This window comes from Vicia villosa, linkage group LG5, assembly GCF_029867415.1.
Source record: "Vicia villosa cultivar HV-30 ecotype Madison, WI linkage group LG5, Vvil1.0, whole genome shotgun sequence".
Taxonomy (NCBI): Eukaryota; Viridiplantae; Streptophyta; class Magnoliopsida; order Fabales; family Fabaceae; genus Vicia; species Vicia villosa.
This window is the reverse complement of record NC_081184.1, coordinates 170,708,014-170,718,593: the sequence shown is the minus strand read 5'-3', so window position 1 is coordinate 170,718,593 and position 10,580 is coordinate 170,708,014. Positions and strand designations below refer to the sequence as shown.

At 51.4% G+C, this 10,580-nt stretch overlaps 1 protein-coding gene across 1 annotated transcript; it reads left to right on the top strand.

Annotated features, from left to right (window-relative positions):
* The first annotated feature begins 300 nt into the window (after positions 1 to 300).
* Positions 301 to 1,266, top strand: LOC131606015 (uncharacterized). The gene has a single exon (XM_058878302.1). It carries the CDS (start codon positions 301 to 303, stop codon positions 1,264 to 1,266), a length of 966 nt encoding a protein of 321 aa, XP_058734285.1.
* The last annotated feature ends 9,314 nt before the right edge of the window (positions 1,267 to 10,580 follow it).

Sequence of the window (10,580 nt, the reverse complement as noted above, 5' to 3'; positions counted from 1 at the left end):
ATGGGAATGATGCAAATGAATGTCTAAAATACTACACACACATATATATATATATATATATATATATATATATATATATATATATATATATATATATATATATATATATATATATATATATATTCATTTGCATCATTCCCATTCAATATATATATATATATATATATATATATATATATATATATATATATTTTGATTTTTTTTAGATAAACTAAGAATAACAAAACTTGAATTTTCCTTCCCAATAACAAACTTGAATTTTCCTTCCCAAAGGCCATCAAGATTGAGAAAGTCCACTCCATGAACGCCCGCCTTCGCAAGGCTCAAGCCTTCATCGCATTTGAGGAAGGAGAGGCTGCTGCCATGAAAGCCTCGCGAGGCAATGACGCCGCTCGCAGTTCAAACTATGAGCACTCAGGTTCGATGCGCGGGCACGAAAAAAGGAAAGACGACAGGTCTCTCGACATCAAGGAACGCCGGGGACCCTCTGGTCGCTTCAACGACTACACCCCTCTGAACGCCTCACGGGAGAGGATTCTGGCCGAATGCCAAAACACTGACTTCAAGAAGTCGAACATCAGGCCCCCGAAATCAAACCCCGCGAGGCCAGGAACCGACAAGTCCAAGTATTGCAAGTACCATAAGAGTCATGGACACCTGACCGAGGAATGCATTCACCTCAAGGATGCCATTGAAACACTGATCAAGGAGGGTCGCCTTTCGAGATACACAAAGAAAGGAGAATCCTCCCGGAGGGACTACCAAAGAAACTCTGACGAAGGGAACTCACCGGATAACAGACCCTTGCAAGTAGCCCTGTCCGTCACCCGACCAGAAGATTTCATACCATCGGTCGGGGTATCTGCCACACTCAGCAAATGGGAAGGATTCCCATTCTCCATGGTCGTCTCCAACGGAGGAGACCCGGGCTCCCTCACCATCAGTTCGGTGAAGAGAAAGTTCGATGAGCTGCTTAGCGCCAACACAGACCTCGGCCCTACACTGCGAAAGTTCCGAGGACAATCTGAACCGATCACCTTCTACCTGGAAGAACTTCCTGGCGGAGCTCCAAACGCCACAACTCCCCTGCTCGTCCGAGCAAGAATGGCGAATTTCGACGTCCGGCGAGTCCTGGTCGATGAAGGCAGCTCGGTCGATATTATGTACTCCCATCTCTTACGAACACTCCAGCTGGATGACTCGCACCTCACTCCCTCTGTGGGTTCAGACCTCCAAGGTTTCAACGGAGCTACCACTAAACCATGAGGTTACGTCGAGCTGATTGTCACCTTCGGGGAAGGGGAGGCCTCTAGGCAAGTCAAAACCATATTCTTGGTGATCGATTGCAAAACCCTGTACAATTGCATCATCGGACGCCCCACTCTGGCCGAGCTAACCGCCGTACCCTCTACTGTCTACCTGAAGTGAAGTTCTACACGAGGACGGGACGAGTGGCCACCATCAATGCTGATATTGAAGCAGCCAGAAGAATCTTCGACGCCTCCGTCAAAGGACTAGAACTGATCATTCCGCCAACCAGCTCCAACAAAAAGCCAAGGGCCGAAGACAAGTACCCTCGAGAAGACCAGCATCAGACAACCAACGTCAGCTCAGTTGACCTGGATGCCCGGTTTGCGGAGGAAGAACCGAAGACCGGGGAAGAGGCGCGATAAAAGGCACCTCATCCCATCCGACCAGTTCCAGACGCAGATTTCGAGCTTGTTCCCTTGGGCGACAACCCCGAAAAAGCTGTAAAAATTGGTAAGGGCATCCCAGACCTTCCGAGGAAGCAGCTCGTAGCCTGCCTCCGAGCCAATGTCGATCTGTTCGCCTGGAGCGCCGCAGAAATGCCCGGACTCGACCCTGAGGTCGCCTGCCACCACCTCTCCATCGATCCAGCCGCGAAGGCCGTAGTTCAACGTAGGCGTCGGCAGTCTCCCGAGAAAGCGGAGGCTGCCGAGAAAGCTGTAAAAGACCTCCTAGAGGCAAATTTTATTTCCGAGGCCAAGTATTCAACTTGGCTCTCAAACGTTGTACTTGTTAAGAAATCTAATGGAAAATGGAGAATGTGTGTTGATTACACTGATGTTAACCGGGCATGTCCAAAAGACGCCTATCCTTTACCTAACATTGATAGACTGGTCGACAACTCGGCCGGCTATAAACTATTTTCTTTTATGGATGCTTATTCAGGTTACAACCAGATCCCCATGGCGAGGAGCGACAAGCAGTGCACGGCGTTTATGACCGAGTCGGGCAACTATTACTACAACGTAATGCCCTTCGGCCTCAAAAATGCTGGGTCCACATATCAACGGATGATGAACAAAGTGTTCCGAGGGGAGATCGGCGACACCCTCGAGGTATACATGGACGATATGATCGTCAAATCTCGAGAAGACACCGACCACACCTCCCATCTCGAGCGCGTATTCGAGCGGGCCAGATCCTGCAAGATGCGCTTCAACCCAGAGAAATGCACCTTCGGCGTCCGAGCAGGCAAATTCCTCGGTTTCTATCTGACCGAGCGGGGAATAGAGGCCAACCCGGATAAATGCCGAGCATTCTCTGAACTCCCCACTCCTAACAATAAAAAATCCATCCAAGTCTTAAACGGGATGCTCACTGCACTATCACGTTTCGTCGCGAAATCCGCCCAGCACGCCCTCCCTTTCTTTAAACTGCTACGCAAGGAAGCAGCCTTCGAATGGTCCGAAGAATGCGAGCAAGCGCTTGCACACCTCAAGCAAGTACTCTCCGAACCACCCGTCCTTTCTCGACCCAACGACGACGAACCTCTATACCATTACTTAGCCGTTTCGAACGAAGCGGTCAGCGCGGCTTTGATCCGAGAAACCGAAGACGGGCAAAAACCCGTATATTTCACCAGCAAAGCCCTACAAGGACCCGAGGTGCGATACCAACAAAACGAGAAAGTCGCCATGGCCCTAGTAATAGCGGCCAAAAGGCTGCGATACTACTTCCTCGCCCACACCATCTTCGTTCGGACAGATCAACCCATCAAGCAACTCCTCAGCCGACCAGACATGGCCGGCAGAATGCTAAGATGGTCCCTCGAGCTTTCGGAGTTCGACGTGCGGTATGAAAGCAGGAAGGCATTAAAATCTCAGGCGCTAGCAGACTTTGTAGCAGAGATGACCTCGATCACCGACTCGCCAGACACGACCAAGAACAAATGGACCATCTACGTAGATGGCGCCTCAAGCAATTCGGGAAGCGGGGCAGGCATTATCTTGGAAAATGACGAAGGACTTATCGTAGAAGTATCTTTGGTCCTCTCTTTCAACACGTCGAACAACCAGGCCGATTACGAAGCCCTCCTCGCAGGCCTGAGACTCGCCGAAGACGTAGGGGCACGGGAAATCAAGATCTACACGGATTCCCAACTCGTCGCATCCCACATCAGCGGCGACTACCAGGCCAAAAAACGACGTACTCGCCGAATATCTCACGCTCGTCAAAGATAAGATGAAAAAATTCGCCAAAGCAGAAGTCGAGCATATTCCCCGAGAACACAACTCGCGCGCCGACATACTATCCAAACTTGCGAGCACGAGAAAGAAAGGGGGAAACAAATCAGTTATCCAGGAAATTCTACCCAGACCAAGTATAGGCGAAAACGCGCGAGCTCTACAAATATTCGCTATCGGGGACGACCAATGCTGGATGACCCTAGTATACAACTTCCTCACGAAAGACGAGCTCCCCGCTGACGCTAAAGAAGCTTCAGCAATTAAGAGACGAGCGTGTTCATACACTATCCTCGAAAACAAACTGTACCGACGAGGCTTCTCCATCCCCCTCCTTAAATGCATCGACACCTCGCAAGCACTTGAGGTACTCCAAGAGCTTCATGATGGAATCAACGGCGAACACCTCGGCGGACGGTCACTTGCGAGGAAAGCCCTCAGAGCCGGCTATTATTGGCCGACCATGCAGCAGGACGCCAAAGAATATGTCCAGAAATGTGACAAATGCCAGCGTCACGCCGACATGCACCTAGCTCCCCCGAATGAGCTCAAATCTCTCTCCTCGCCTTGGCCTTTCTCCACGTGGGGAATGGACCTCCTCGGACCATTCCCAGTCAGATCCTAACAAAACAAATACCTGGTGGTCACTGTGGATTACTTCACGAAATGGATAGAAGATGAAGCGCTTGCTAAAATCACACCCCAAAACGTGCTCCGATTTTACAAGCGGAACATACTCGCTCATTTCGGGGTGCCGCAGGCGATAATAACCGACAACGGCACCCAGTTCACGGACAGAAAATTCCAGGAATTCGTGGCCAAACTCGGGACGAAGCAACACTTTACTTCGGTCGAGCACCCCCTAACCAACGGACAAGCTGAAGCCGCCAACCGGGTCATTCTCCGTGGACTAAAGAGAAGGCTGGGCGAGGCGAAAAAAGCTTGGGTCGAAGAGCTGCACAGCGTTCTTTGGGCATATAGAACGAGCCCACATTCGAGCACCGGGGAAACTCCGTTCAGGTTGACTTATGGCACCGAGGCCGTGATACCCGTGGAGATCCGAGAACCATCTCGTCGAACCGAGTCACCCCTCGAGGAAGAACTCAACGACGAAGCTATGAGGGAAGAGCTCGATATGGTCGAGGAAATCCGAACAGGATCCTCCCTCCGAGAAGCGAAATTGAAACAACAAATAGCATTAAGACATAACACTAAAGTTATCAAGCGCGCATTCGAAGTCGGAGACTTAGTGCTCCGCAGGAACATGAAAGATTCTCGCGAGGGCAAACTAGCCCCGAACTGGGAAGGCCCATACCGAGTTTACGATAAAACCGAAAACGGTGCGTATTACCTCGAGAACCTTCTCGGCAAAAAACTCGCTCGACCTTGGAATGCTGAAAAACTCAGACGCTACTACAGTTAGAAACACCCTAACACCACCCGGCCGCTCGTAGCAAACACGAGACAAGGCTGGGCAAGGACTCGCGCCCTGGTACGAGCGCGCATGCTCCACGACAGCATCGGTCAGGTAACCCTAACAAGGGGCAAAGCCGACCACGCGACGGGCCTAGCACACATACCCTCCGCGGAAGTACCTCCACGGCAGAACCCCAACTCGCGATGGGATCGTTCACGCTGCGAGCACGCGGCCCCAACCGCTGCCTCGAGCTCGCTTATAGCGCACACCTGCTCTGCGCACCCGGACCGTACAATACACGCCCGAACTACAAACCTCGGTCGAGCACAAACATAAAAACATGCATATTCGGCAATAAATATCGGATAAGCGCAAATAAACATTGAAGCATAAAAGGCAGAATAGTATTAAAGTCCGACCAAGCTGGTCGGGATATCCAAATATTATAAAAATTATTCGGGCATCGCCCCATTAAAAACATTGGCACGCAGGCCACAAAACATTGGCACGCAGGCCACAACCAAAGGGAAACTGATCAGACGTCACCATCCTCATCCTCGGCACCGTTGTCCTCACCCTGGGGCTCCTGCTCATCTTCCCAGTCCTCGAACTCCGGGTTTGATTCAATTCGCCCGTCCACAACCTTATTGTATGGACCAATGCCCCTCATCACCAAGCACGGGTTGAGGACTTTCAGCTGATCCACCGCAGCTTTGAAAACAACCCCCAAGGTAGCAACACAGTCGACCTCCAGCTCCCTCACCTTGCCCAGAAGCTGGGAGCGCGTCACCAAGGCTTTCTCGTCTTCATCTTCCTCGGCAGCAGGGAGATGAGACTTCTCCAACTCAGCAATTCGCTCACGACGCCTTTTTCCCTCAGCCTCCAAATCCGCGACCTTGTTCCGCTCTTTGACGAGGTCTTCAACAATGTCGCTCTGGACCTCATACTTGTCTTTATAATTTTCAAACTCGTGCTCCAGCTCGTCATATTTGGTCTGCAGAGCATCATAGTCCTTCTTAGGACAGACACTTAGCATTGAGAGCCAAAGCCAAGGCGGCCACCCTCATCACCCCTTCAAGGTCCTCGGACAAGTCCTTATCTCGAGCCACCCGGTCTCGCCTGACTATATGCCTCACCTCCTCCCGCTCGAGCAGCACATTCCACCTTGAGAAAATTCCCATGTGCAGAGTACAAGAAGGCAGCACTATATCTTCCTCGGAGGGATTGTCGATGATAAGAGGACGAAGCTCCGGGGTCCCTTCATTCTTTTGCTTTTTCCCGGCTGGAGAACCACGCGGGGTCGTCCCAATTGACGAAGGAGAGCCACTGTCGGGGACACCCGCAGCAGCCGCTTTGACCTCCTCGACCCGCGTCCGCTTCATGGTCACCTTGACAGCCCTCTTGTTCTTTGCCCTCATCCTCACAACTTTGTCGTGCAGGTCGACCATTTTTCCTGAAAAGCAGAGCAAAATAAAGAGTTAGCACCAAAGGGATATTGCTCGAACAAGTAAATAGCTGTCTCACCTAACAAAATCATAGCGTCCCCGTAACTCCCGCACTTGAGGACAGCTTTGGTGTTGATATACCGAGGCTCCAGCATGGGGCCCCCATCTTCCTCGAATAGAGGATCCCCGTTAGAATACGTGCATATGGCCGGTCTAAACCCGTCCACGAAAGATGTGAACCGCTGGTACCCCCCTGTATCCCGCTCGTTGAGATCCTCATCCCGGAAGATGTAATAGTCAGTCCCACGCTCAAAGTGATCAGGCTGCCACTCCAGCGGAAACCGAGCGGATGGACCTACCTTCTTCACCCCGTCCTCAATATACTCGCGCTCCTCGAACAGATGGTTCTCGGCATCAGGGGTAAGTGGCTTAACCAAAAAATACCGACTCTTGAAGTGCTTGATAGAGTCCTGATAAATTGCGAACAGCTTCTTCGGCTGCTTAAAAGACACCCAACTCCACTTGCCATCCGGGTCACGCAACCTCTGCAAATGAAATATCCTGAAGAAAAGAGGCAGAGTCGCTACGACCTCCAAAAAACCACATACGACTTCAAAGGCCCTTAGGAACGCGAAGGCGTTGGGGTGAAGCTGGGACGGGCACATGCGCATCCAACTGAAGACGCTCCGCTGTAAACAAGAGAAAGGGAGTCGAAGGCCGACCTCCTTAAAGACGAACTCGTACATAGCGAAGCGAGGATCGGGGAATTGCGAACAGATCCTCTGGTGAGACTTGGGCACAAAGGCTCCCCAAGAAGGCTCTTTGTCCTGATCAAGGTCCTCGATAACATTAAAAGCTTCCTTAGGACGCGTCGAGAAGCGCGATGCAATCATCTTCGGAGCAACGGCCACCCATTCTTCAAGTTTCCTCGGGGAGGTCTCGACGATCGGAATGTCCCCTTGCGAACCAACAGCGTCGTCCCCATCTGAAATGTCGAAGACGATGTCATCCTTGTTCTCGTCGGCCATTTACCTGAAAAGCAGATGAAACAGTGAATTCGACTGGTCAAATCCACCCTTCCACCGCAAGTCAAGTGAAAGGGCGAGGAGAGGGGACGAAGAGAGTTCCCCCAATCACCGAAAGACCGACGAGCTAAAGCGCCCACAAAATAAAGTCGTCGCACGCGGCGGAGGACGGCGAACACGTTGACCTCCCCGGCAAACTCATATCCTCATCGAAACATTCAACCTCCACTGCTCGAGGCATTCAAACTACTCCTAATCAATCCTAAAGGCTAGACGTCTCATTCAAACGTTCTCGCTCCGTTCACCCAAATCTCACTCGGCAAACGCATGGGAGAAACGATTATTTTCTAGATCTACTCGGCTAATTCATGAACCTTGCTCGTCGCACTCATCAATCATGCCCGCCGCACTCAAAACTAATACATAAAACTTAAATAAAGACATGAAGAAGACGAGGAACTTACTTGAAGAAGCGAAGAAGAGATGAACGAGACGAGGAAGAGAGCAGTGAGCGAATCTTGAAGGTTCGAAAAATGTTAAGTGACAAATGAGTGATCTCCTCACTCCATATATAGGGAAAGAAGGCCAAAGGGTGTCATGATGGCCTAGGCAGCCTAGGAGGCGCCATCATTGCCTACACCCCAAAGGCGGCTCCATCCACGAAAGGCTGCCACGTGTCCCAAAACGTCTTGGAAACTCCAAAGGGCGCCGTCTGCTTTATCCCTCAAAACGGCGCAGCAATAATGACAGCCTGTGCAGCTGACACCTGTCAACCACGCTGACAAATGATAACCGAAACGTGTCAAGTGAAAACCAAGGGACAACACATCCCCGGCTCCCGTGGACACCGGCCGACCACCATTCGGTCTCGTGACCTGCAGAGGCTCCCCTCCCCGTCGACCTAAACACACAAGGAGCCCACCATTGGAAACCGTTGCTCGTGCTCGGCTAACCTTCTGGTTAAAGTCATCACCCTTACGAGACTAATGACTTGGGGGGCTCCTGTTCTGGACTGGGCCGAGCAGGCCCAACTCTTATCACCAGCCGAGCAGGCCAAATCCTTTGGGCCCAATTACTGGACAACCGTTAGGGGCTGCCCACGTGCGAAGACTCTAGCCGAGCAGGCCCAAATCATTTGGGCCCATTACTGGGTAACCGCCGAGAGTTGTCCACGCGCGAAGACCACGCGTCACGTCTCAGCGAAGGATTCGGTAAACCACCTCCGAACCCTACGCCATGCACACCCAGAACGTGAGTCTCCTGCTGACTCAGCCCTAGCACGGGACGTTCTGGCAGTTCCCTAGCACGTGGGCCTCCAATTGGATCTGGCCCAATTAGGGAACGGCGAACACGTTGACCTCCCCGACAAACTCATATCCTCACCGAGACATCCAACCTCCACTGCTCGAGGCATTCAAACTACTCCTAATCAATCCTAAAGGCTAGACGTCTCATTCAAACGTTCTCGCTCTGTTCACCCAAATCTCACTCGACAAACGCATGGGAGAAACGATTATTTTCTAGATCTACTCGGCTAATTCATGAACCTTGCTCGTCGCACTCATCAATCATGCCCGCCGCACTCAAAACTAATACATAAAACTTAAATAAAGACATGAAGAAGACGAGGAACTTACTTGAAGAAGCGAAGAAGAGATGAACGAGACGAGGAAGAGAGCAGTGAGCGAATCTTGAAGGTTCGAAAAATGTTAAGTGACAAATGAGTGATCTCCTCACTCCATATATAGGGAAAGAAGGCCAAAGGGTGTCATGATGGCCTAGGCAGCCTAGGAGGCGCCATCATTGCCTACACCCCAAAGGCGGCTCCATCCACGAAAGGCTGCCACGTGTCCCAAAACGTCTTGGAAACTCCAAAGGGCGCCGTCTGCTTTATCCCTCAAAACGGCGCAGCAATAATGACAGCCTGTGCAGCTGACACCTGTCAACCACGCTGACAAATGATAACCGAAACGTGTCAAGTGAAAACCAAGGGACAACACATCCCCGGCTCCCGTGGACACCGGCCGACCACCATTCGGTCTCGTGACCTGCAGAGGCTCCCCTCCCCGTCGACCTAAACACACAAGGAGCCCACCATTGGAAACCGTTGCTCGTGCTCGGCTAACCTCCTGGTTAAAGTCATCACCCTTACGAGACTAATGACTTGGGGGGCTCCTGTTCTGGACTGGGCCGAGCAGGCCCAACTCTTATCACCAGCCGAGCAGGCCCAAATCCTTTGGGCCCAATTACTGGACAACCGTCAGGGGCTGCCCACGTGTGAAGACTCTAGCCGAGCAGGCCCAAATCATTTGGGCCCATTACTGGGTAACCGCCGAGAGTTGTCCACGCGCGAAGACCACGCGTCACGTCTCAGCGAAGGATTCGGTCAACCACCTCCGAACCCTACGCCATGCACACCCAGAACGTGAGTCTCCTGCTGACTCAGCCCTAGCACGGGACATTCTGGCAGTTCCCTAGCACGTGGGCCTCCAATTGGATCTGGCCCAATTAGGGAACGGCGAACACGTTGACCTCCCCGGCAAACTTATATCCTCACCGAGACATCCAACCTCCACTGATCGAGGCATTCAAACTACTCCTAATCAATCCTAAAGGCTAGACGTCACATTCAAACGTTCTCGCTCCGTTCACCCAAATCTCACTCGGCAAACGTATGGGAGAAACGATTATTTTCTAGATCTACTCGGCTAATTCATGAACCTTGCTCGTCGCACTCATCAATCATGCCCTCCGCACTCAAAACTAATACATAAAACTTAAATAAAGACATGAAGAAGACGAGGAATTTACTTGAAGAAGCGAAGAAGAGATGAACGAGACGAGGAAGAGAGTAGTGAGCGAATCTTGAAGGTTCGAAAAATGTTAAGAGACAAATGAGTGATCTCTTCACTCCTTATATAGGGAAAGAAGGCCAAAGGGTGTCATGATGGCCTAGGCAGCCTAGGAGGCGCCATCATTGCCTACACCCAAAAGGCGTCTCCATCCACGAAAGGCTGCCATGTGTCCCAAAACGTCTTGGAAACTCCAAAGGGCGCCGTCTGCTTTATCCCTCAAAACGGCGCAACAATAATGATAGCCTGTGCAGCTGACACCTGTCAACCACGCTGACAAATGATAACCGAAACGTGTCAAGTGAAAACCAAGGGACAACACATCCCCGGCTCCCGTGGACACCGCCCGA